General features: G+C 36.2%; 6 protein-coding genes across 6 annotated transcripts; 4 read left to right on the top strand and 2 right to left on the bottom strand.

Annotated features, from left to right (window-relative positions):
• LOC105174920 (V-type proton ATPase subunit e1) lies at positions 675 to 2,909 on the top strand. The gene is made up of 4 exons (XM_011097175.2): positions 675 to 831; positions 1,099 to 1,242; positions 1,505 to 1,552; positions 2,602 to 2,909. Exons 2-4 carry the CDS (start codon positions 1,145 to 1,147, stop codon positions 2,666 to 2,668), a joined length of 213 nt encoding a protein of 70 aa, XP_011095477.1. The 5' UTR covers positions 675 to 831; positions 1,099 to 1,144; the 3' UTR covers positions 2,669 to 2,909.
• On the top strand, positions 3,098 to 7,204 carry LOC105174919 (cell division protein FtsZ homolog 1, chloroplastic-like). The gene is made up of 6 exons (XM_011097174.2): positions 3,098 to 3,641; positions 4,130 to 4,229; positions 4,468 to 4,697; positions 5,282 to 5,449; positions 5,770 to 6,003; positions 6,400 to 7,204. The coding sequence occupies exons 1-6, from the start codon at positions 3,387 to 3,389 to the stop codon at positions 6,637 to 6,639; spliced, it is 1,227 nt and encodes a 408-aa protein (XP_011095476.1). The 5' UTR covers positions 3,098 to 3,386; the 3' UTR covers positions 6,640 to 7,204.
• LOC105174918 (transcription initiation factor TFIID subunit 6) lies at positions 8,008 to 12,644 on the bottom strand. The gene is made up of 12 exons (XM_011097173.2): positions 12,339 to 12,644; positions 12,134 to 12,220; positions 11,822 to 11,923; positions 11,619 to 11,736; positions 11,311 to 11,414; positions 11,091 to 11,228; positions 10,920 to 11,015; positions 10,282 to 10,406; positions 10,027 to 10,159; positions 9,682 to 9,807; positions 9,022 to 9,133; positions 8,008 to 8,500 (listed from the first exon to the last, which is right to left on the bottom strand). Exons 1-12 carry the CDS (start codon positions 12,462 to 12,464, stop codon positions 8,127 to 8,129), a joined length of 1,641 nt encoding a protein of 546 aa, XP_011095475.1. The 5' UTR covers positions 12,465 to 12,644; the 3' UTR covers positions 8,008 to 8,126.
• LOC105174917 (syntaxin-52-like) lies at positions 13,640 to 17,522 on the bottom strand. The gene is made up of 6 exons (XM_011097172.2): positions 17,252 to 17,522; positions 16,244 to 16,462; positions 15,222 to 15,427; positions 15,017 to 15,117; positions 14,848 to 14,892; positions 13,640 to 14,132 (listed from the first exon to the last, which is right to left on the bottom strand). The coding sequence occupies exons 2-6, from the start codon at positions 16,459 to 16,461 to the stop codon at positions 14,001 to 14,003; spliced, it is 702 nt and encodes a 233-aa protein (XP_011095474.1). The 5' UTR covers position 16,462; positions 17,252 to 17,522; the 3' UTR covers positions 13,640 to 14,000.
• LOC105174916 (serine/threonine-protein phosphatase PP-X isozyme 2) lies at positions 19,950 to 23,212 on the top strand. The gene is made up of 8 exons (XM_011097170.2): positions 19,950 to 20,421; positions 21,162 to 21,314; positions 21,492 to 21,554; positions 21,626 to 21,711; positions 21,992 to 22,067; positions 22,149 to 22,417; positions 22,492 to 22,570; positions 22,885 to 23,212. Exons 1-8 carry the CDS (start codon positions 20,281 to 20,283, stop codon positions 22,933 to 22,935), a joined length of 918 nt encoding a protein of 305 aa, XP_011095472.1. The 5' UTR covers positions 19,950 to 20,280; the 3' UTR covers positions 22,936 to 23,212.
• On the top strand, positions 24,661 to 25,254 carry LOC105175154. The gene has a single exon (XM_011097501.1). The coding sequence runs from the start codon at positions 24,661 to 24,663 to the stop codon at positions 25,252 to 25,254; it is 594 nt and encodes a 197-aa protein (XP_011095803.1).

The following is a 25,442-nucleotide window of genomic DNA, read 5'->3' as shown; positions in this document are numbered from 1 at the left end:
CCCAACTTTTCTTTTACCTTCTTACATTCGTTTCACGCCAGGGGCCATGCCTTGTGTAAAAACCTCCAATTTTGACAACCACTAATACATATCCAATTCAATTTTTTTATTCCAATATTTGTTGTATGTTTCATGGATATGTGTATAAAATATTTTTTTAAATAAATTGATAATGTAATTTTTTATACATACAGCGTATGTGTAAAATGGGACAGAAAAAAAATTCAATTCCATTAACCCCATTTTTGAAAATAAATATATACTATTTTACATGTCTCAGACACTGTTTCTTATTTTTAGTGTGAAAGTTAATGTTAGCATACAAAATATACATTATTAAGAATTTGAATTCCATCATTGTAAATTCATCTATCTAAATGTAGTCTTAGGGAAATTGATATGAGGCATAATTTGTCAGTAACATGGCAAGACAGAAAGTTAATATATTACCTAGTGAAAAAGTGTCCAAAAACAGGATTGTGAACTAAAACCAACCTTTGGGCCTTATCAAGTCCACCAAAAAGAAGATTTGAAAGCCCATCATATTTTCAACTGAGGCCCAAATATGCTTTCTAAACTGGCCATAAGCAAAGCCCATTTAAGCTTCCCAGGGTAGAAAAGGACCCACATAGGCCCATTCCTTTATAATAAATCGAGGCCCAAATAATTTCCTTTTTCTTTTCTTTTTTTGGTGGTGAATCGCACGTTGAATATCATGTTACAATTTGAGCATCCCATTCATTGAGAAGACAATTGAATCTTGTCAAAGCGACGCCGGATCCAGCAGTTTCAAGTGCTCCCCTGGAGCTTGGCCGGTCGCCGGATTCTAAGGTACTTCCGGATTCTTAACGCCATGATTGTTGCTCAATTATGTATGTTTGCTGTTACTTGTTGACTCAATAATGTCTAGGGTTCTTGTCAATGCCTTGATCCCCTTGTATTGCTACGCCTTATTGAAGTGTTGAATCCATATTGTATATATTTCACATCATATGCAGCTCTTTGTTTTACGCAATGACTGAAATCTTAAAGTAGTAATTTTGAATCGTAGTGATGGATCTGCTTGTTAATTTGTGGTCTGGAAAATCCTTTTCGCAGGTAAAGCGTTAGTCGATATTGTCTGAGGGCATAGCGTTAATTGGAGATGGGGTTCTTGGTGACTACGCTAATCTTCCTTGTTGTTGGGATTATTGCATCACTCTGCACCAGAATCTGCTGCAACAGAGGGCCCTCCGCGAATCTGTATGTTAACATTTCTTTCACTTCTGGGAAAGATTCTTCTCGGATTGCTTGAGTTGTGTGTTCTGCTTCTTGTAATATGCAACTAATTTCTCATACCACACGTCCACCCTTTCATATATTTTTTTCTTTATCAGATTAATTATCTGTTGGACTACATATGTAATGGAATTCCATCCGTGATAATCACATTTTTTTGGTTTTTCTGGGGCAAAGAGATTAAACTCCTGTTTTCACATATATTTGATTCTGTTCTGCAATGCAGGTTACACCTGACATTGATTATTACAGCAACGGTGTGCTGTTGGATGATGTAAGTACATTTCCCTCGTTTAAGAAGAAAGAAAAATATTTAAAATTGTATAGTGAGATGCAAGTTTATGTTTCCCAATCCATTCCTTCTTCCGCTTTTGCAATCATTGATGTTTCTGATGTGACGATCTTGTGGTGAACTTGAACCAATTAGATTATCTCATTCTAGTACCCTGCCACTTGAGGAGCAGATAGTGTATACATGAGTGTGAGTGCCAAGTGGCAAGCTTACCTCAATTGAATTTTCCCTCTCGAAACGCCTTAAGAAAAAGGTCCCCTACTTACACATTTATATCCCAGAAATTTTTAAGGTGCTTATGTAAAATGTTTAATTTGCAGACATGTAATAACTATTGAAACAATGTGTTGAAAGAACAAACTAATGAAACTATGATGAACACTAAAGATGAATCTTTGATCCCTTAAAGTTACTGTTTGATAGCTGTTAACTTCTTTGGGTTTATATACAAGCTCAATTGACATTGATGTCAGATCTGGGGTTTGAACATGTGAGTCACATTAGCATATGTAAGAGCACAGTCTGTTTCTAAGCATGCACACTTATTTATCCAAATTTATCTAAAGGGTACATTTCCCGTGTTCGAAGCTAGATTGCACAGATGTTGATTCCTCTCATATTATGAATCATGGGAGCTGTTTCTTTCTTTGTTGCTTTCTCTTTTAAGAATTTGTTCACCAGGATTCTCATATCATTATGCTTAGTTCTCCCCTCTTGTCAAGTGGCTGTTCATTTCAGCTTGTCTTGGTCTATATTCTTGTTATCACTTTGGAATCTTGGATGATTAAACAACCATGCTCAACAAGTCATGTAGCATTTTATCTATTGAAGTCATTAGAAAATCACACAAATTTCCTTCGGATTGGAAGAATTGTTCATGGGTTGAAGGGAAATTGCTTTGACCATAATGCATATGTTTTTTTTAATTTTTAGAGAAATGCAATGTTGTTCCTTTTGTTTCCAGTACTAATTTAGAAAACATCCAGGTTATTTTCTTAAAAACCTATATTTTTTATGTTATCGATGTGTAGGTGGGCAATTGTGTACCTGTCACAGATGAAACCTCTAATTGTTCCCATTTTGAATGAATCGGAATGATATTTCTATGGGAAGCATGTGCAAGCAAGCCTGTTTCAGAGCTACATTATTGATTGTGGGTGGAGAATCAAAGAGCAATCAATAACATCTTTGGGTATATAGTACCCAGAATCCTTTTGTCAGATTTGTATGTAATTTTCAACTATTTAAAAATTATTCTCAAAATTGTGCTCCATTTTCTCTGTGCTCTGTAAAACCCATTTTCCTATCTCTTATTCATTTTTGAAGGATGACATCTTAATTTGTGTATTTTCAAGAAATAAATATAGTTTGTATCTTATCCGCTCCCATATCTTTGCACAAATTAAATTGGGCCTGAGGCCCTAAGATAGCAGTTATCAACTTGAAGTTGTCCTTCAGCAATCTACTTCTAACTGCTGCATGCATTGTTTACTTATTCAGCACATGCTTTTGATATTTCATGCAAACCCTAATCATCTGATAATTCATCTTGAATGTTTTACTTCGACGCGAATCAACATTAGACAAAAAGAACAGGAAAAAGTGCAAACCCTCGAGACATATGCAATAAGATGGACAAAAGTAAAAAAGAATCTGCTTTGGATTTCGAGGGCTGAATGTCGTATCAATTAGTATCAAATAAAACAAAATCTTAGTCTTCAAATCTGATTCCCTTCTCTCCGGATACTACAAAACAACACTTGCAAATAGATACAAAACACTCATTTTCAGAGACTAAAAAGCAGAACTTGCATTAATGGCGACGCTTAGATTCAGAAGACCCCCTTCTGAGTTAGTCTTGACTCATTCTTCAGCGACCTCCTTTTCTGAAAATGCGCGTGCTAGTATCTCCTTCTCCAGGTCTCGTCGTAGAAGTTTCTGCAATTTTAAACGACGCCGGGGCGGTGTTTACTGCTCGTATATACCAACAGGCTCCACCAAGATTAAGGTGGTCGGAGTCGGTGGAGGTGGCAACAATGCCGTTAATCGCATGATTGGCAGCGGCTTACAGGTTACGGCGGAAAACCCTCCCACCACTTAACTTCTTTTTTGTTCTTTATGCCTCTGTTTTCCGTTCCTCTTGTTATGGCATTCTGCCCTTCAAGATGTTGTCTTTACAAACTGCGCATAATGGGCATTTTCGTACTCGTAAGTTTATCAATGATTTGTTATAATGCTTATGTTTTAGAGCCACAGTGAAGAATCTACTCCGACAGAATTTGAGATTTAAATGATGCTAATAGGGTACTTATCGCTGTTTATATCGAGACCTTCATTGCAGTCTAATTTACTTTTTGTTTTGTGTGTCCAAATACAATGTAGTTCAGAAAGTTTACAGTTTCTGCATGTTTCTAGTCGCTGTACATGAATATGTCAATCCGCTTTTATTTCATGGATTTCGGGCAAACTTTTGTTCTTCTAATCCATTCTGAAGATTTTGTTGTATTTCTGTTATATTTATCTTAATTTGCAATAGTTTTGTCTGGTGTTGATTGACAGGGAATGGATTTCTATGCCATAAACACAGATGCCCAGACACTGTTGCAATCTCTAGCAAAGAACCCTATTCAGATTGGAGAAGTTTTGACTCGTGGACTTGGTCTGCCTCTCTCTTATTTGTGGCACTAATTTCTTTCACTTCTCAAGATTGAAACTTGCAATATTTATAATGGAAAATAAATTATACCATATGTCACTTAATAATGATGTATAGTTCTCATGCGTCAGAACTCGGAAAGCTTGACTATATGGTCTTACTGTTTCAGATTGTTGAATTTGTGCATGATATTACAGTCCCTTCATGATGGTTTTAACATTAAACGCTTGCTGGAATGCAGGTACTGGAGGCAGCCCACTTTTAGGGGAACAGGCTGCAGAGGAGTCAAAGGAAGCCATTGCAAATGCTCTAAAGGGATCAGATATGGTGTTTATAACAGCAGGTATGGGAGGGGGTACGGGGTCTGGTGCTGCCCCTGTTGTTGCTCAAGTAGCAAAGGATGCGGGGTACTTAACTGTTGGTGTTGTTACCTATCCATTCAGCTTTGAAGGGGGTAAAAGATCTGTTCAGGTAGGTGATATTTCTATTTAAAGAACCAGCGAACATTTCATTATTATTTTTCTCAAAAACATTTGGAGTGTGGACTTCCTCCCGAATCAGATAAAGAACTATGTTCTTGTTCAACCAAAACCATGTACTCTGGTTTGGGTACAAATTGTTAGATGAAAATTTATGCAATATTCCTAGGTTCGACAAAGGTTCGTTACAATTATCTCTTACTCCATCCAACTTGTCCTGCTAAGGAAGCTGGAACTTCCGAAAAAGAAAGATGTTATACAAAATTCACAACATCTAAATGCTATATCCAACTAGTCTTCCTGAGGTATCAGTAGATTTTGATGGGGAAATGTGTCAATGAAAACACGTTTCATTACAGTGTGATGGAGTGATGGAACCTGAAAGTCCAAATCTTCACTCATTGTTCTCTTGTTGTTTTGGGGCTAATGTTCGCCCTGTTACATTCATATTCTCATTCTAGTTTCTTGTTCTTATGAAGTGCACTTTGGGAATTTGAAGGACTCATCTTCAATCTGTTGAACTTTAACTATTCAAAGTCTTAATATTCTTCTAATCTGTACCTGATATTGTTTCAGGCCCTTGAAGCAATTGAAAAGCTCCAGAAAAACGTGGACGCACTTATAATTATTCCAAATGATCGTCTCCTAGATATCGCTGATGAACATACTTCCCTTCGAAATGCTTTCCTTCTAGCGGATGATGTGCTCCGTCAGGGTGTTCAAGGGATATCAGATATAATCAATGTGAGTGTGCTGCTACAAATCTTTAGTGCTTCATCAACAATTCCCTTTTGCTTTACGGCAAGCTTTCTCATATTTCCCAGAGGCTAGTTCTTTCGCTCTGGCTTGTATATGCATAACCTAACTAAATGTGAAGTGTGAATCAGTTATCAGTATTAAAGTGGAGATTTGTCCCCATCTCTGAGGTTGAGTGAAACTAAATATTCTCAAAAGTTTATTTAAGTCTCATGTGAGGACCTCCTTCCTCAGTTATGTTTATGTAACTGAAATTCCTTCACATTTTAGACCAGTTGTGTGATTATTGAGCATTCTTATATTTGCAGATACCAGGGTTGGTAAATGTGGATTTTGCAGATGTCAGGGCAGTCATTAAGGATTCCGGTACTGCAATCCTTGGAGTGGGTACTTCCTCTAGCAAGAACCGTGCTGAAGAAGCGGCTGAACAAGCAACTTTGGCTCCTCTAATTGGCTCTTCAATTCAGTCAGCTACTGCAGTTGTATACAATATTACTGGAGGGAAGGATATAACTCTGCAAGAAGTGAATAGGGTGTCTCAGGTATTGCGGTGCCTTTTCTCTTTTCTTCTTTTGTTTGCGGATTTGAAAAATCACACCAGAATTACTTGAATATTTTTCGTTTTAACTGACTTTCTGGATAGAGTTATTTGTTTGTGGATTCACAATCACCACCCTGCATCCGATCTCTCTAGCAGCTTTTTCTTCTTCACACCCCTGAGAGAATACCTTTATTTGCTGCATGAACCATCTTTTACCCGAATGCACAGCTGAACAAAAATTTACTGGTGATTGACAAACAATGCAGGCCCACGGAACACTATGGTTCCCTAATAGTCAAGACATATGAAAGCATCATAGCCAAAAAAATAAAAATTAATGTTGTGAAATATATGTGCAATTATTTGCTGATTATTTTTGTTCTTACTAACATCCCAGGTTGTTACAAGTTTAGCAGATCCTTCTGCCAATATTATATTTGGTGCCGTTGTGGATGAGCAATTCAACGGAGAAATCCATGTTACCCTTATCGCAACTGGTTTTACTCAATCAACTCAGAAGACTTTTCTGACCGACCCAATGGGAGCAAAGCTAGCTGATAAGATTACAGGGAACCTAGACAGCAAGAAGCCTCCAGTCTCACTCAGTTCATCAACATCATCTAGCCTCTTTTTCTAGCCGGTCTTTGTTTTTCCATTCATTCTTTTCTTCATTCATTATTCCCAAGGGGTGAGGGGTCATTTTCATATAGCTATGAAGATCTCTTACATTATCTGTTCATCTGCAACTTCTTTCTCCCTTTCAGCTTGTGTATGTCAACGTGAGATCACAGCCAAAGGTAGGCCTCTTAGGAGCACAGCTATCTTCACCGGGAAAAAGATGTAATATTCCTTGTGCATAAATTTCAACCACCATACCGATGTGTTCTCTTTTCCTCGAAAATAAGAAGGCTGCAAGGGTTTTGTACAAGGTACTGACTTAAAATAAGCTTTCAGTTATGTTGTGCATGGAACCAGAAAATTTTGCCTGTGCTTCCTCCTGCAACCAGGTCAATAGAAATGTCGAGTGAAGTGGGATAGAACAAAGGAAGGAAGAATGGCACTTCATAAACACTCCACTTGTAAATCGATCTGAAATTCTATTCACCGGCAGTGGTAAAAAATTTAAGTCTAATCACATAACTACTGTCATCGCCCAAGATTCTTATAGTGAGGACATTGTACCTTTACTTTAGACTGTCAAATTTTTTATGGTTTATCGAAGATCGCCAAGATTTAAAGTCTAATTACAAACAACAATTCAAACCTGCAATTAAAAATTCTAAATTATTAGGCCCCAACGAACTCAAAGTGTCTGCTCATGTGGAGCGCATATCAGGTCCAATGGACCAATTCTTTGTTAAGGCGTTTCTTCGAGAACTGGAGATAACAAGGGCAAGTTAGAACAAGTTGATTTGGAATATGATATAATTATAAATTATTTGTTTACTATTTGAAAAATTATTAATATTTTTTTAATTTTAACTGTCGTCTTACAATTAACTGAATCTGTTAATCGCTGTTAGATTTTCATTTATTTTATGCAATAAATTAATCAAAATATTCTTCGGTCTAAAAATTATATTTTTATTTATTTTTAAAATTTTATGATTTTTTTTGTGAACTAAGTAAATAACTTTTTAAAAATTTCCATCCACATTATTCGGATTTTTTAATAATTTTCTAGTTTTATATTAAAAAATTATAACAAAAACAAAATTGATAATTCAAAATTATATAATTTCATCACATATAAAAAAAATATTTATAATATTACAAATAATGAGAAAGTATTCATAATTACAAAAAACTTTACCCAAAATTTGTTGTAATTTATTCAAATAACAAAGAAACATCAAATGTCCCGTAGCAGAGGGCGTAATGCAAGAGAAGCCGGGATAACATTTTAATATGCTAATAATTCTTTTTCTCAAGAAATGTGTGCGCCAGTTGTGATTTCGTCGTGCTGGTATTCATTCCCCAATAACTCCAAAACGAGAGAGAGAGAGAACGCAAAAATATCTTTCACTGTCCTGAGAGAAATTAACCAACATGAGTACTATTTGAGTACACAATTTAACTTAGAGCTCTACGATATAGCTTTTCCCTCTGCAGGCCAGAGTAAAATTATAAGAATACAGCTGCCTCAGGTGAAGGTACAAAGGAGAGCATGCTTTCACCAAAATGTTCATACAACAAAGGTAACAAATGCCTAGCATCGGCATCCTCCTTCCACGCCTGATCAAGAGTAGCTGATTGCTTCAGTCCTTGGCCACCAACAATCTCCTTTCTGCCACTTGACCCAGGCACGTTGTTATTTGTTAAAGGCCTTGATGATTGCATATTAGAGTCCGCCCCAACATTTGCTGAATATCCACTGCTAGTTCCTGGCATGTCCGCCGGCAGTGAGTTCGGGGTTATTACTCCGACAGAACTGTCTGTTGCTAGTTTCTTCAATGGAGGCTGGTGCATCATGTTATCCATGCTGGCTTTACGCTTATCTTTGACAAGTCGGAAATAGATGAAAGCATCAGAATCTCATAATTGACAGAAGGTAAAATTCTGACTTCACAAATTGCCAAGTAAGCATGCATCAATGATTAGCCTTCGTGGTGAGATATTTTATGATAAGGTCCCCACTCATACAACTTCAAGTTATGTAGCTTGCAATTTCAAATTCAGAATACCATTCTGAAACATAGTCTCAGTCATTAGAAAATACATACATAAACCCATCCAATTCTGAACATTTGGCCTAGTCGATCTTAGACATCCTGATGAAAATTTTGCTTTCCAAATGCCAGGAATACTGTTGAACAAATAGCACATGAAGGAAATTGACCAGGTAATGCATGTACTTATAAAGCTGCCAAGGGCTGTGCATTACAAGAATGCAGGGATGCCCTCTAGTTCCATCCACAGCCCCCTCCGCTATCCCTCAACACCACCCATGTATAAATATAAAGAAAAAGGTACTGAACATTTTCATGTAAGCAGTGAAACATGACTAAGAGAATCATACTTGAACCCGTCGTCAGGACTTTGCTATTACTCTTCCAGACAGTACGTGCAGGTGGAGACAGTAGAGAAGGTAGCATCTTCAACCGATCATACATGCACAAACCAGCTGCGCGCTAAGAAGAGCATTATTTCATCAGTCAGATTACAATGGAACCAAGACGACAAAACCATGTTTGTACAATAAAAAGGATTGAAGCTATTAGTGACAACTGAGTCTTTTCAAATGAGTCTATTGTGGTGGGATATAATACTGCCTCATTACATAGCAAGTGGACTTCACAGGCTGAAAGCCTCTACATCAAATTCAGCTGGTTGTTGGTCTGAAGCCAGTTTGTAATAAATAAGATGAAATGGGTGTGCAGATGTTAATGAACTTTCTAATGATGGTAATTCTTGATCTAAACGGTGATCAGCTAAAGTAACTACCTTCCCTGATGTTGATGTTATTTTAGATCATGTTTATCCCCTTCTTCACCCTTGGACATTCTACTCATAATTTTAGGATATTATCCCTGGATGAACTATCTTCATGAGTAATAATACAGATTTTTCAGGTCAAGATAACAATGGATGACAGTTGTTTTGCCTTTTGGTTTTGAAACCTCGATCAGAGTGAAATGGATAGATAAAATCGAGCACAGTCCCACAAAGCATATGTTACCATTAACGCCCCATATACAAGCCAGGCTTCGTGCCTCTTCATCTCATTCTTTTGCTTCTCTAGTTGCATTTCTGGCTCCAGAAGCCGCAAATAAGGCTCTAGATTGGGAAGTATCAGCAACCGAACCTGGCCAGTAGCTTGTTTTAGAAGCCATTCTAACCATTGTGTATGATAGATATAAGACAGAGGATATGTACATATGTGCACATGAGTTAACTAACAAGCAGAAGCGCGCACACAAGCAAACACATTGATGCAAACATGCATGCAAATGAAGTCCGGCATACACATACACACACAACTGAGTGTATGTGCAGAGAGAGGGATGAAGGAAGCAGGAAGTACCACATTAGGCCCGAGGGCTGCTAGGCCTTGAATAGCACCATAATGTTGAGGGAGAGCTTTTGATGGGTCCAAGAAAGCATGCAGCAACGTCCTGGTTACACGTGGCTGGAGATTGTGATAAACATGGCCAAATCTGCAAAATTGCATGGTAAAGTGAAATCAAATTTAAGAAACAAATTTATTGTCAGGAGAAAAGCCAAGAAGTCATTTATTTCATTTATTATGTGGTTGCAATTAAGAATGAAGAATTCTCACCTCTTACATATGGAAGCAACCAGATTAGCTGTGAAATTTCTAAGATCCCAGTGGTTGTCGGAGAATTTATTTCCCAATCTTTTAGCAACGAGGCAAGTCATCACCGAAGGCATTAATTGGTGCAGCTAATTAAAATTAGATATGAGTAATTAGAAAAAATGCTATTGAAACATAAAGCTAAAGCACATTTGCTAACAAACTTTCAAATCTACCAAAATCAGGTTGCTCATGCAACCAGTTTTCTGCCTTTGGATGACTTTGCCACAAGCTACTAGTGTGTAAGATCAAATGGTAGCATGACCAATGTGCCAACCAGGTATTCATTACTTATCTCCTCTTTCATTGAAATCTAAACATCTGGGCTTTAATATGCCAGGACAATCATAAATATGAAACCCAATAAGATCCACAAGCCTGATTTACTCAATACAAAGGACAAGGGGCAGAGTTTCAACAAGCACACAACTATTCACACCTAGCACATCATAAGTGAAGACTGTGTTACTCTACAAGATTATCAGTAAACTTGAGAAAGGAGTAAATCATGAGGAAAAAAAAGTTCAACATAGTTTAGAATAAGAAACACATACATATTGAGAAGGAACCAGAGTAAAGAATGAAAGCAAAAAATAACTTACATATGGCTCTATGTGTATATGTGGATTTCGAAGAAGGCTCCAGACAAGACGCATCAAAGCAAAAAGGAGAGAAAAATTATTCAGGTTGCGAGAAACCTGCCATTGTTAAACATTGATGTTCAACCTCCGATATTATTGTATTAGTCTAGATTGAGAATCACTTATATTTACCTCATCAGCAACAAAAAATGTAAAGTAAGGAACTAATGGATGGATCCCCGAGTCAGTTGCCAAGCTGACTAATGCTTCTTTAAACAGAGGAGACTCAGATCTACTCACAGTCAACTCAGTGATCTTCTCAAAGTAAAGCTGCACCACCAGCTCAGGATCTGTTAGACATAATGTGTTCTTTTGCAGGCATAAAGGAAAACACATAAGACGTCAGCAGTACCTGAAGTTCCCGTGAAAGTACATGCTTAATTGGTAATTTAATGTCAACAGGTACTCCATCATCTTTAAACTCAGTCTTTCTGTTATCAGAGGGCATTGATAGTGCTGCCATAGAAGAAATTAATCATTTTATGAAATAAATCTTGAGCTGGCAAACAGAAGGAATATACATGCATTGAAACAAAGACACGTATGGTTCCTCCAGCAGGAAAAGGTGGGACTGAGAACAACTTATTCCTTCATTTTTCAGTGTATGTGTGCATCTGTGCATTTGATCTAGAATCAAGATATAAAGCATGAGCATGCTACTCTGAAGAGCTTCAGGAGGAGGATTTTCTGGAATAGCAGGTTGAACTCCTTCAATAGCTAACCAGTGAGCAACCACTGCTGTGTCCAACGGGGCCTTCGGCAGCGGCGCTTCAATCACCTTAAAATGCATCAAACCAAAAACTGTAGGTACACATGCTATAACTCTTACTAAAATTCCATGAAATAAAACCCAAATTGCGTACCTCCTTGAACTCCACATCCTTATCTTCAACGTAGAACAAGTCCTTGTGCCCTGCAGCTCTTTTGAACCGCAATGGGTCTCCAGAAGCAAATCCATATATTGGCTGAATGATTTGATTCATTATCAAAAACAACAATCACCAAACACACAAACCATATATAACCAGCAACCAAGAAAATACACACTAAAATAGCAAAAGGCTCTAACACATTCCATAAGTCAAAGCAATCACAAACGGAAAAGGGCAACATTAACACATAATTGCATAAGGGGAAAAGAACTGGTAGCATCCATACTAAAAGGCAAATATTACCTCGACGTTTCTTAATCCAAGGGCACTATCAACGTCGTCCGTAGTTAAAGTAGTTCTCCGCGAATGTCGCATGCATTTGATTGCTTCCTGTAACAAAGAATAAACAAATATACGTAATTTCTTCAACACAAGGCAAACTGTATGTTTCAGAGTAACAGCAAACATAGTACATTCGATTAGAAAAATGTAAATAGGAAATAACGACCTGCATGATTTCGCGAACGCGGTACTCCACATCAGCAGCCAGAGCAGGCAACACATCGGGGGATAAATTGGTGATGCCAATGCTCTGCGCTATCACCTCAATTGTTTCTTTCGGTACTATGCTCATCTCCAAATTTCAAAATTTTCCCGAAAAATTGGATTACGAGGTCAATAAGTATGCGATTGAGTACGGAAAATCGCTGATATCATACTCAATTCAATTTTCTCCTCGTTCTAGCGCATGAGAAAGTGTATGCATGAACTCAAATTGGGGGGAAATTACAGTTAGGGTTGGGTTTTTATTTTAGCAGCTTTTACTGTACTTTTATACCGAGAGTAGGGTCTAATTTAGGACGGGCCGAGCCAGACCAGACCAATATAAGTTTTAAATTAAAAAAGAAAAAAAAGGTAAGCCCGTTTATTCATCCTCTTTTTATCCTTTTTAATGTGTAATTGCCACCAATATCCATTTTCAATAAATAAATAAATATATTACAACAAAGCTCCTATGAAATTTAGCACAATTACTTATGTCTCTTATTATTTTTGTAAATAACTAATATTTTTAATTTTAACAGTTGTCCAATTCATTACTCGTCGTCAAGTTTGCATAACCAAAAGCCTTTATGAACTATAAATTATAATTTTACTTATTTTTTTAAAACTATTTATGGATTTTTTTTCTGAATTAAGTAGACAATTTTTTTATAAATTTTCAAATCTTTTACCCACCTCGTCAAATTTCAGGAAACATACTGCAGGGAACTCCCCAGGGTAATCCAAAACAGTTTCAATTTTTATATTTCTGGTGTGATTTCAAGCACATTGACACCAAATTATGTTGATAGAATTGGGTCTGTTGGTGCGAATCACCTCCCTTGATGGGTGTTGAACACTCGAATTACCTTGTGTTTTTTATTGAGGAAAAGGAAAATTTGTGTTGAGTTGATTGCATTTATCATATATGGTCTGTGTTGTTTCCGATTACTTGGGGATATTGTTGTATCAGGGAGATTAAAACTGTATGAAAATTCTACTTGTCTGAGACTTTGTTAATGCGGCTATATATTTGCAACGCTCGACTTCGCTAGTTGTTGAGGAATAACAACGACAATAGAAGCTGATTCCTGGAGATGGTAATTGCAGGTTGCTCTAGAGATTGATTAGAGCAGTGTGTCGCTCGCAAGAAGATTCAAATTAATCAGACCACCTTCATTCACAAGGCAGTCTATGAATAAAACTGTGATGCAATCCATCTTAGAATCTAGACAAGTAATAGGAGAAGCAATCCTCATACCTTAACAGAGACCACCCCGTTCTTGACTGCAACTAATTTAACAATATCCTCGAGTAATTGACAAACAGCACAAACCAAATATGATACTAATACAATCAACTCAGCAAAACATGCTTTTCTGACTCAAAAACTGCAAAAAAAAAACTTCAAAATGGGGTTTATGACAACCGTGCGGAAGTTGCTTTCGGCAATCAAATATATACATACAAGGACTGGGCAAAACAATATGGCAAACAAAGGAAAAACTCAAATCCAAGGAAGACACACCGCCTTCCTGCTTTCCCACTCTTTCTTCTTTACTAAAAGCAGTAAACATCAATTCAAGACAGACAGACATTAAAGGTTCCAATTCCATTCCTTCAAAGATTACAGATATTTGATCAGCATATATACAAGAGCGACCAACACAACGATCCCTATAACTGATAACATCAGGCACAAGCAAGAGCAGCCACCCTTTGTCCGTTTGTTCAGTATTGCAAGCCTCCTCTGCACTCTCTGTTATCATTAGGAGGAGAAGAAACGAAAGAACGTAAGATAAAAATAGCCTTGCAGAGAAAAGCATCAGGTGAAGATTTAGAAACTAAACATCAAGAAAAAGGTTTAGGTGAAGATTTAGAAATTAAACATCAAGATGGGGGGGCAAGCAACAGAGATGTGTCGTAGTACTTGGATTTTGATGACTGTTAATTATTATGCGTTTTGACAGCAACATACTTGCCAATCACATCCCAGAGCATATTATTTGCTATGAAAACAATGAGATCTGAAAAACCAATCTAAACAATCACCATCACGTGAATCTATATTAAAGGTGTCTCTCTGAACAACTCCTCCTTTTGCTTTAATTTAACACTTCTCTGTTTCACATATTAGGAAAGGAATAACCTCAGGTTTGTGGCTCAGACATTAGATATTATGTCAATGTCAAAACTTCTCTATAAAGATGAACATATTATAACATTCCATTTGCATTTTGGGATTTGAGATGTAAGGATTTTAACTTAATATAGCATATCTCTTGCATTTTAGGATTTGAGAGGTAATTACCACAATCCAAGATCCATTCCATATCAGAATCTTTTCAAATCATTGTATGCAAATCCTCCAATCTAACAGTCTACTAGTTTCATTAAAATTCGTCCAAACCATTATTCACCATTGGCATACGGATTTGTATGATTTGAGGGAATATTATAAAAATAACACTCACCTGCAGTCGGGAATCTGTAACATCAACATGTTCATCCAGGTCATCCTGTACATTAAACAAACACGAACCTGGTCATGACAGAAACACAATATGGATGACAAACAACTACATTGCGGGATGTAACAGAAGTAGGCATGTGAAGTATGAAACCAAAAACTAGAAAACTCACAATTAGTCTGGCATGTAGATCAAGCTCTTCATTCACAGCGAGCGCAATATGTTTGGTGCTTATGACTGTCTCCTCCAATTTCTCAAGACCTTCATCTTGTTCTGCAATGAAACTAAAATGGTAAAGATAAACAACATAAAAGCTACACTGTAGGTTACAGAATGAAAATCAAAAGAACGTTCTATTTCAAAGACAAGCAACTAGCCTCTCATGATTTGTCTCTGAAGACCAACAACGCCTTGGTTGTCAAGTCCATTTGCTCTGCTCATGGCATCAACAGGCTTTACTTCTGGTCCGAGTAGGCTGTCTCTATTCGCAAAGTTTGACATGTTCAAAGTAGAAGCCATCTGGTTTACTTTTGACCTCAGGTTTGCAACCATGTCAGCACGACGGTTCATTTCTTTTTCAGTCCTGCATGCATGGAGCAGGTTAAAAAGCATGTCAAGAATAATATACTGTAAAAAAAAGAACCAAGTTTAGGTACTACGTGACATTGAAGAACTATTGGGTCTTAGAAGCAGAAAAACTCTAAATATTTAAGAGTTGCATCATTTTGGAGCACTTAATAAATATATAGACATAATTATATAGAATATGTTAATTTGTGATTCTCTACCAGAAAATTTAAAACGTCGAGCTAAGCCATTAAATCTAACTTCTAGGTTGAGGAAAGCATGAAACATAACTCTAATCGCCTATCACTCTATTTGTTAATATAAACCACAAGTGGCCCCAGAAACCAAGTATATTACAGTGCATTCCTTATTCATACTCGCTCCCTACCACCATCACATCAGGTAATTGTTCATTTATATTTTGAACAGCTAGCCCATTTGCTCTTGGATGTCCTTTGTTTTCCTCCTCACAGAACTTCTCAGTCTTAACCTCTCTTGTCCCTGACCTTTGTTTCTGAATGTCAACCCCAAAATCTTCATGATCACATTCAAGGAGGAAGACTTTAAGAAATCATGAAGTGGCCTAGGGCGATGCTCCAGCTATGAGGTGGCTGGATATTGACTTCAACTCCAGACCACCAGCCACCACTGGTAGATTATGTGATTTAAGCTAGGTTCATAAGTCCTAATTAATAAAGGGTGCAATATTATAGTTCTTTCTTCCTTCACCTTTTTAATTTTATATCAGAATTCCAAATAAGCTTTCAAGGAAGCAAATTCGAACCTAGTTACATCTGAAATCTTAATTGAAGAGTTCAATTATGTAACTTACAAGGATTGCTTCCCAGGAAGTTTAGACAAAAGAGACTGTAAGCTATCCAGTCTGGTTCCCAGTATGGTTATTTTTCTCCGTATGGCAGATGAATGCCTCTGCGCTTCTGGCCCAGTCGCAGGCAATGAACTCCTTTCAGATATCATGCTAGTGATATCATCAGCAAGTTTAACAGCTTCATTGTACTCCCTCACCCATGAGTCTCCAGAAGCCGCCATTCTGCCGAAAACAATTATAGAGCAATTTCAACAACTGAATCATCTATACAATTAATAGCTAGAAAACTAATATAAACTCAGTCCCATAATCTTCAGATAATCAAAGTTTAATTTTAAAAGGAGAACATGCTATGCATGACACATGTATTATCTGATATCCCACCACTAACATGATCATAACAATTAACAATGTCAGAGGGCCTTAAAGTTCATCTGTCTGCATATTGCAAGGTTATTTCAAACTATCAAGAACACACACACAAAAAAAAAAACTAGAGATAGCAAGAGAGGAAGTTGAAATATAAAACAACAATCCGGGAACTGCATAATTAGAAACCATCCATCTACCTGAATCAAAACCTTTTGAATAATTATAATAGTACTCAAAGCAAGAAACATCTTTAGCCATTGGCCATATCATACAAATACTGCGAATAACCCCTTGGTAAATCACACAGCAATAGATCCTTATGATATAAACAATAAGCAGCATAGAAATTCAAAATTACACCAAATACAAAAAAGTCTTAACAAATTAAAAAGAACCAAAGAAAACCACACATCTAGCCCAGTTCTCCGAAATTCAGCGACAAGACGAGGTACTCCTTTGAAGCCATAATCGCACAAGAAAGGCATCTAAATTAAAAGTGACCAAATACTCCACCGCAAAAATTGAAACATACACCGCACCCCCGCCACCGAAAAAAACGACTTCCATATTAGTTCCATCATATATGCGTGCCATCAAGAACCCTATAATTGCAGGAGAAGTGAGGAACATTTGTATTACCTTCTCGAAAATCGGCGATCAGAATTGTGGAATTGTAGGACTCGTCACAAACAGGAACAGAACAGCGTGCCTATCGATAGACTGAATTTGCGGAACGGTTTCCGATGGGGCTCGACAGAACGCGCCACCAGCTACCGGCAAAAAATTTCCGGACTAATGGACGCCTTTACCACGCGACAAATTATTGCTCCGACTTTTTATATTGCTGGACAGCTTATATCCCTAATAAAGTATGGATTTCAACCCATTTTTTTTTTCTTTTCCCTTTTCCTTTTCCCCTTTTATAAGGTCGAAGAGAATTGTGCTTGCTCCGACTTGGTCTTCAAGGGACCAAAGTCACCAAACGCCGCCGTATCGCACAGGGGTGTATCTTTTTCTAAAATTCATAACGTAATTTCAAATTCATCTACTGAAACACAAACTTTAGCTGTATATTGGTATTGGTATAATTATACCATTTTTCTTGAATTTTCGTCTAATTATATGTAAATTTTTGTAAATACATAATAATTAAGACGTTAGTTTCATCTTAATAAATAGACTCCATCAATTAAATTCATCGAATGTGTTGATATTAATATAAAAAAAAATTGAATATACTCCGATGAACTTATTACAAATTAAACAAATCTTTTATGATCAAAGTATCCTTTACGCATCTTTACACACTAATACATTTGTTGAGGTATATCTTCACCTTATAAGGACAGTTTGATTAAAAAGATATTTAACATGCATCAATTTTATAATAAGTCAATTTAGGACAAATATGAATTTTCATTTTATCTTTTTGTTAATATTAACAAATTCGATAAAAATGACATAAATGAACGTCGTGAATACTAAATATAATTTATCAAATCACAAAATATTTATGTATAATTCTACCGATTTTTATAAAAATATAGTGTAATTATCCTATTTATAACAAATATTTTTTAAAATAGAGTTAGATTCATTTTAGTCCCGAACATTACGAATGTGGTATAAGAAGTCCCATTCTACTACTGAGATCTCCAAACAATTTTCGTAACTATCCCATGCAATGAGAAGCTAAAAAATCTGTAAAGTATATAAACAATTTTCATAACAATCAATTCAACAAAGACGATAGATGGTGTTATGTTTCCTTTAACCCATATAATATTGTATGTAACAAAAAGTAATTTGAAAGTTTTATTAAAAATAATGAACAATATATCAAAAAATGACAAAATTACACTTTTAATCTTATAAAATAAGAGAATTTATGCTTTTAGTCATATGTTTTACTAGATTTTTTAAAATGATAATAAAATTGGACCCATTTAGTTATCTGCTTTACAAAATTCTCAAAACAGTTCCGAAATTAATGTTTTGGATGTTTTTGTTTTGGTGTTTTGAAAATAGAGAGAGAAAAGTAGAGATAAGTAAATATGTGTTTTGAGATAGATGGTATGTTTGGATTTGTGTTTTGATATAATATAAAATAATGTAAAATAAGTGGTGTAGGTTTGATGTTGGGATTTTGGAGACAGAAGTTACTGTTTATTGTCAAATCATGTCTTTTAATATATATATTTAGTAATATATATGTGTATGTATATATAGTATTTTGTTTGTTAATGAAATATAATATATATATTTATGTTAAGAAAAAAATAAAAAATAATAAAAAAAAGTAATAAAAAACAAAAACAAACAAGGTTTTGTGTTTTGGCCCATCTCATGGGCCAAAACACAAAACCAAACATTGTGAAAAAGTCTCAATATTTCATCATCTACTTTACATAATATAAGGGGACTAATTGTGTCGGATGATTTAAATTTTGAAATCATTTTTAAAATTTTATAAAGTATGAAATTAAATGTGTCCAGTTTCCCCAATTTCAAGACCATTTTAGAACAAAGGATTACAAGTTTCGAATTTTGTATTCCATGACCAATCAAAATATTCAAAATCTTGTGAAAAATTCATGCCAATGTTTGCAATTTTAGTCTTTCATATCATGAATTTTGGATGGGTCCAATTTTCTTAAAAGGGTAGTATTTATGACTTTGATCTAGAGCCTTAATCACCCAATGTATTTGAGCCTAACTTTATTATTTTTCTAAAAATGACATTTAACCAAGCCAATAAATAGTATGCCACCAGATAAAATTTTCAATCATACTATTATGCTCATAAATTAATTAATTGCATACTAATGAGGTCATGAAAAATTAAGTACATAAGTATATGTGCGAAGACTATCAATGTTATTTAATACATAGGCTTTAAAATTTATACTATTAATTAAGTGGAAGGAACTACGACAGTATTCATTTGTTGACGACATCTATTTTGATTAAGATACTATCCAATATTTTTAAATATTAATACTAATTATTTCGATTATCAATGAAGTGTAACTTAATTGGAAAAATTGAGGCTCTATGACTTAGAGTCGAGGGTTTGAATTCTACTAACGTGTGTGGATATTACTTTATTTCAATAGTATGTATCGTTTTAGTAGTGGTTGTTGATTAGATATAGTTATATAATATTGATGATTATAGTTATTAATAATTTTTAAATTATAAATATTTGATATTGCTGATTATAATTATTTTGATGGAAAGAATAACGGTTGGTCAAATTACATAAAAAAAAAAATCTGATGATTTGATTCATATAAACCGTTATTGTTATTCCTTCTACACTGACATACAGCGATTCTCTAAAGGAGTGAAGAGGTAATGCGCCCGACTGAAAACCTAATTAAGGTAAGAAATGAGGGGGAAAATCAGAATTCCCAAAAATTCAAGCGCGAATTGCGAAAGCCCCATTTCCAGAGAGAAAAGAAAGCCCACACAAAAAAGTAGTGAACCTCAGCACTGCTATCGTCAATTATCAATGGCAGCAGTATAAAACTAGAACCACGCCTCCAATCAGCAAGGCGAAGCCTTGCAAATATTCTGATGCGGAATCATAAAATAGTTTATAATTCGTAAACGATTTGATTATTCACAGAATTAGTGGAGGAGTTTTAAGGTTGGAATCTGCGAAGATGTCAGACCTCGACCGGCAGATAGAGCAGCTGAAAAGATGCGAACCGCTCAAGGAATCCGAAGTCAAGGCTCTCTGCCTAAAGGCCATGGAAATCCTCGTCGAAGAGAGCAATGTTCAGCGCGTCGATGCCCCCGTCACTGTGAGTATCTAAGGAAGCTTGAAATCTACTTTTTTCACTTTTTCTTGGGTTAGTTTGGGTTGAATAGATTCTGCTACACGAGAACTGGATACAGGAAGACTTGAGATGGGATTTTGCTGCCAGCAACTTGAGTCACTGGATGTTCGATTTACAGTGACTTCTCAAAATAATTGGTTGAGATCCACCTAGATTTGAGTTGTAGTGGATGATTTATGAGTTCTGAAAAAATATGTGTTTTTCTATTTCTTCTTTCCCTGACTAAATTCAAATAGTTCAATCCATGAGTGTAGATATTATGGGGCTCGACTTCTCATTTACCGAACTGGATAACTAGAATAAGAAGATATGTGAATTAATAAATTTGAGTATTGAAACTGATCACCCTTCCACTTCTAGCCCCCCTTATCTCATATTTGCTTCAGAAGTGAGCGTAGGGGATAAAAGCTGAAATTAATGGGTAGGCCACTGTTGATTATCAGGTGTTTGGGGGGGGGGGGGTTGTAAGTAAATCTGAAACAGTCAATTATTGAAAATTTAAAGTGTTTCACAATAATTGACAAAGTTATGTCTAAGAAAAGAAGCTTTAGACATAGAAAGGATTGATGAATGCCAGTGGAAATACTTTTCTCGGTTTGAAGATATTATGCTGTGCCTTTTGATGTCATATATTTATTGGCTTGAATATAATGCTCTGATTACTAATATAGTATTTGTCTTTTCTCTACAATTGGATGAAATAGATATGCGGCGACATACATGGGCAATTCTATGACATGAAAGAGCTTTTTAAAGTAGGAGGTGATTGTCCAAAGACAAATTACCTATTTCTTGGAGATTTTGTGGATAGAGGATTTTACTCAGTTGAGACATTCCTTCTTCTACTTGCCCTGAAGGTACCTGCATTTTCAACTTATTTGTCCTGAAAGTTGGCGTACTCGTGCGTCATCTATGATACTCAGTATTCCTGGACATCACAAATTGTTACAAGAGCATATGAGTATCTAGCATTCCATGTTCCAAGAAATTTCAGACACTGGCCTAGTATTGACTAACAGATATTGCATTGATAGGTCAGATATCCTGATAGGATAACTCTCATCAGGGGTAACCATGAGAGTCGGCAGATAACACAGGTTGATCTTTGTTTTATGTGAGGTTTAGCTACTATATTCTGTAAAATACTTATTTGTGTAACTTGTTCCAGGTGTACGGTTTCTACGACGAGTGCCTACGGAAATATGGTTCTGTCAATGTTTGGAGATATTGTACCGATATATTTGATTACATAAGGTTGCGACTTTCTTTTCATCAGCTTTTGTAAGAAAGAAAGCCTGCATTTGGTTTTGTTGAATTTCATATACCGTGTGCAGTAAACAAGTATCACCAATAAAAAGAAAACAAAGGCCAACTTGTTAGTTGCCTCATATTTTGGATACTAGTTTAGATTTTTTATATGGTTAACCTCTGCTTGCATGCCTGGGTTACCACATTACGATTTCCTTGTCTTGGTGTGGCTTGTTTTGTGAAAGACTGCTCTGATAAGTCATGTCCTATTTGCAATCTCTTGCAGCCTATCGGCACTCATCGAGAACAAAATATTTTGTGTTCATGGTGGTTTATCTCCAGCGATTTCTACATTAGACCAGGTCTTACAAATATCCGGAACTTAGAAGTATTTTTCTTTATTTTGCATTGATGATTGGGATTGACATCATCCATCTTTTCAGATTCGGACAATTGACCGGAAGCAAGAAGTGCCTCATGATGGTGCTATGTGTGATCTCCTATGGTCTGATCCAGAAGACATTGTTGATGGTTGGGGTTTGAGCCCACGTGGCGCAGGTTTCTTATTTGGTGGTAGTGTTGTCACTTCATTTAATCACTCGAACAATATTGACTTCATATGTCGTGCCCATCAGTTGGTAATGGAAGGTTATAAATGGATGTTTAATAATCAGATAGTTACAGTCTGGTCTGCACCAAATTACTGTTACAGGTAACAACTGCAATTTGTTTTAGTTGTTTCATTGTTCTACCTTGAATATGTCATGAATTTTAGTCATGCTACAGATGTGGAAATGTAGCAGCAATTCTTGAGCTGAATGAAAACCTTGAAAGTGAATTTCGTGTTTTTGAAGCAGCACCACAGGTATTATGACTTTTTTCTCCCCTTCGGCTCACATTTTGCTCTCTGGAAGATTAGAAATGCCAACCATAAATCTTGGGTTTTGGGTCAAATGCTTGACATTAACCCAGACCGCCAGCTTCAGAATTGTTTGTTGTGCCCGTGCTGCGTTCCCTCATGATTTTGGTGCATAGTGTAGGATCTATATTCTTGTTAGTAGTAGGATTTCATTAAACGCTAGTGATTGTTTCAGTCAACATGATTGCTTTGTCAGTCTGTTCAAGAAAGCCCATATTAGCCTCTTACAATGCGTGATTTGTGTTTATGGTGAAATGTAGGAATCAAGAGGAGCGCCTGCTAAGAAGCCGCCTCCAGATTACTTCTTATAGGAATGAAGAAACAACAGTTTGATGTTGTAAATGCTCTAGTGTGGTGAAAGGAGGATGATTGTGGCTTGAGCTCCATAGATGAACCATAGGAATGATATATGGGGTGTTGTAAAACATGGTGCTTGGGCGCTACCTATCCTATTGCGCGCTTCATCTATATTTCTATTTGTCTGTTGTGATGATAGTGTGTTAATCGGCAGTGAATACTTGTATGCAAACCAAATTATAGTATTGATCATACTTCACGCAGCTGTGCGAAAACTTCCAGTTTGTTACCTTTGATTACCCCAACTACATCCATCTCCCAATAAATTATATAGAAGAAGGAAGAAACACTAGTGGTAATGTGCAATCTTCACCTTACAATCTGTGCTATTGTTGTTGGCACACTTGAGATATCAGCTTAAAAATTTTAATACATCAAAATTATAATACTTTTTATTTAATATGTTTGACGATGAATAAAAGATTGAATAGAAATAAGATGAAACAATGTGACTGAAAGGAAAAAATATAAGGGGAAAAAGAAAATAAATAATAGATGAAGGGAAGAAAAAGAATAGAAAAGGAAACCAAATTGTCATTATCTTTGTAGATGTGTATTTAAATATATCAAAATATTAAATAATAGTATAGGTTATCAAGCGTACCCAAAAATATTACACAATTGCGGAACAGAAAATCGAAATTGCCCAAAAAGATAATTACAATTTTGCTCGATAGAAAAATTGAATTGCCAACATGTTTGTGAAACTCTAGTTAAGAGATTTCAGATTTATTGCTGCTAATATCATATAGAAAAAAGACCAATGAGCCTTATTTCGATTTGTAAAGTTAAGGGCTCATCAGTATAAAGTTATGTATTTGAATTTTATCAGTGTGCAGCATATTATTTTATTTTTATAATAATAGTACGTAGTTGAATAGATATAATTAATAAGATATTGATAATTAGTAAATGATTGTTATAATTATCGAAAAATATTACATATAAATATTTATAATTAATTTATTCAAAGAAAACTAAATCATCACTTTTATTTCAATTAAAAAAATTCATCCAAGTCAAAAAAAAAAAAAAAAAGGATCATATAGAAAAAAGAGTTTTGAATCTCTTACAGGAAACCAAATAATAATTGCTTATTTTGCTTTGTAATTTAGATTCATTTCATTATTTCAAATTCCCGGCCACTCGCCGCCCAGAGACTGGCTTCGTCAGGCATGCACTTCAGGATGGCGTTAATCTTGATAATCGCGCAAACTGACGAGGACGATGTGAGCGGCGGGTTTCTAGACCTCGTGCATTTCGCCTCAAATGTTCCAGAGTCAACATGCGACTGAGCTACGCGCACTCCTGGTATTCCTCCTTGAATGCCGGCCGGTTCCTGCCTTACGTATGTTTTATTCTGATTTCAGAGTAAATATATGAGTAGCACGCATCTAAGGATTTAGCAGGGGAGGTAGCTCGAGAGGATACTGTTTCACCGATCTCATCTCAAGCTTTCGTAATTTACAGGTTTTTGGTGATTCGTTGTTTGTTTTATTATTAATCTGTTAGTCCGTAAAGGCAGTATAATTAAACATGGGCGAAACTCGCGTTAGAGCCTACAAATCATCAGTCAGTTTTAAGGTATCAATATCACCAATAGTATATAGCGACGAAATCAAGACACTCCCATGTGCAGAAATAGATTTATAGTATTAGAAAACAATGAGCAATTACTAATGGGCACTGGCTCTCCAGATCGCCGCCCAGCGCGGCGAAGGAGGAAATACGCCTATCTTTGGGTGGTCACTGCCGTAGTGGGATCGGGCTTGCTATTCCTGATTCTGGGCCTCACTGTTTTCAAACCCAAGCATCTCGTCACCGCCGTTAACTCCTTCTCCCTCGCCCACTTTGATTCCTCCGTCGATATACTCAAACGCCGCGTCTACCTGAATTTCACCCTCGACGCCCAAGTCACCGTCGAGAACCCTAACTGGGTCGGTCTCAAGTACGCAAACACAACCGCTGTCCTCAGGTACCGAGGCAACGACGCCGGAGAGGCCCCCATCCCCGCGGGAGAGATCGGCGCGCGCGACACCCGCATTCTGAACATCTCGCTTGCGTTAATGGCGGATCGTCTTCTCGACGACTCTGATTTCTATTCCAATGCCATCTCCGGCACGTTGCATTTCCAGAATTTCGTAAGAGTCTCCGGGAAAGTCCGCATAGTTTTCAATATTCACGTCGTCGCCTACAGCACCTGTGATCTGGACATCCATCTTTCCACGGCGACGATCACTAACAAGACATGCCATTACAAGACTAAATTATAGTCTTTTTACACGTATATCAAATGTATGGTGGAAATTTTAATAGAGCAGATCAATTACATGTGAAGGGTATTGTATTTGTTATATAAAAATTAAAAAATATAATTAATTATATAATAAGTATATTATTAATTTATTGTATAATTTATTTGATTTAACTAATTTAATTGGAGGAAGAATTTTGGCATATA

This window comes from Sesamum indicum, linkage group LG12 (assembly GCF_000512975.1).
Source record: "Sesamum indicum cultivar Zhongzhi No. 13 linkage group LG12, S_indicum_v1.0, whole genome shotgun sequence".
Classification (NCBI taxonomy): domain Eukaryota; kingdom Viridiplantae; phylum Streptophyta; class Magnoliopsida; order Lamiales; family Pedaliaceae; genus Sesamum; species Sesamum indicum.
The sequence above is the reverse complement of the archived record's forward strand: the minus strand, read 5'-3'. Positions and strand labels throughout refer to the sequence as shown.

Bases quoted from the DNA above. Each gene is read 5' to 3' on its own strand.
- LOC105174920 (XM_011097175.2), top strand. From the start codon at position 1,145: ATGGGGTTCTTGGTGACTACGCTAATCTTCCTTGTTGTTGGGATTATT. The intron at 1,243-1,504 runs GTATGTTAACAT...TCTGCAATGCAG, and splicing joins AGAGGGCCCTCCGCGAATCT to GTTACACCTGACATTGATTA. The intron at 1,553-2,601 runs GTAAGTACATTT...ATCGATGTGTAG, and splicing joins ACGGTGTGCTGTTGGATGAT to GTGGGCAATTGTGTACCTGT.
- LOC105174919 (XM_011097174.2), top strand. From the start codon at position 3,387: ATGGCGACGCTTAGATTCAGAAGACCCCCTTCTGAGTTAGTCTTGACT. The intron at 4,698-5,281 runs GTAGGTGATATT...ATATTGTTTCAG, and splicing joins GGGGTAAAAGATCTGTTCAG to GCCCTTGAAGCAATTGAAAA. The intron at 5,450-5,769 runs GTGAGTGTGCTG...TTATATTTGCAG, and splicing joins GGATATCAGATATAATCAAT to ATACCAGGGTTGGTAAATGT.
- LOC105174918 (XM_011097173.2), bottom strand. From the start codon at position 12,464: ATGAGCATAGTACCGAAAGAAACAATTGAGGTGATAGCGCAGAGCATT. The intron at 11,737-11,821 runs GTACGCAATTTG...ATGCATTTTAAG, and splicing joins AGGATGTGGAGTTCAAGGAG to GTGATTGAAGCGCCGCTGCC. The intron at 11,229-11,310 runs GTACTGCTGACG...CTGGTGGTGCAG, and splicing joins TACTTTCACGGGAACTTCAG to CTTTACTTTGAGAAGATCAC.
- LOC105174917 (XM_011097172.2), bottom strand. From the start codon at position 16,461: ATGGCGGCTTCTGGAGACTCATGGGTGAGGGAGTACAATGAAGCTGTT. The intron at 15,118-15,221 runs GCTAGTTGCTTG...GTTTCATTGCAG, and splicing joins TCAGAGACAAATCATGAGAG to AACAAGATGAAGGTCTTGAG. The intron at 14,893-15,016 runs GTGAGTTTTCTA...TTTAATGTACAG, and splicing joins ATCTACATGCCAGACTAATT to GATGACCTGGATGAACATGT.
- LOC105174916 (XM_011097170.2), top strand. From the start codon at position 20,281: ATGTCAGACCTCGACCGGCAGATAGAGCAGCTGAAAAGATGCGAACCG. The intron at 20,422-21,161 runs GTGAGTATCTAA...TGGATGAAATAG, and splicing joins GCGTCGATGCCCCCGTCACT to ATATGCGGCGACATACATGG. The intron at 21,712-21,991 runs GTTGCGACTTTC...AATCTCTTGCAG, and splicing joins GATATATTTGATTACATAAG to CCTATCGGCACTCATCGAGA.
- LOC105175154 (XM_011097501.1), top strand. From the start codon at position 24,661: ATGGGCACTGGCTCTCCAGATCGCCGCCCAGCGCGGCGAAGGAGGAAA.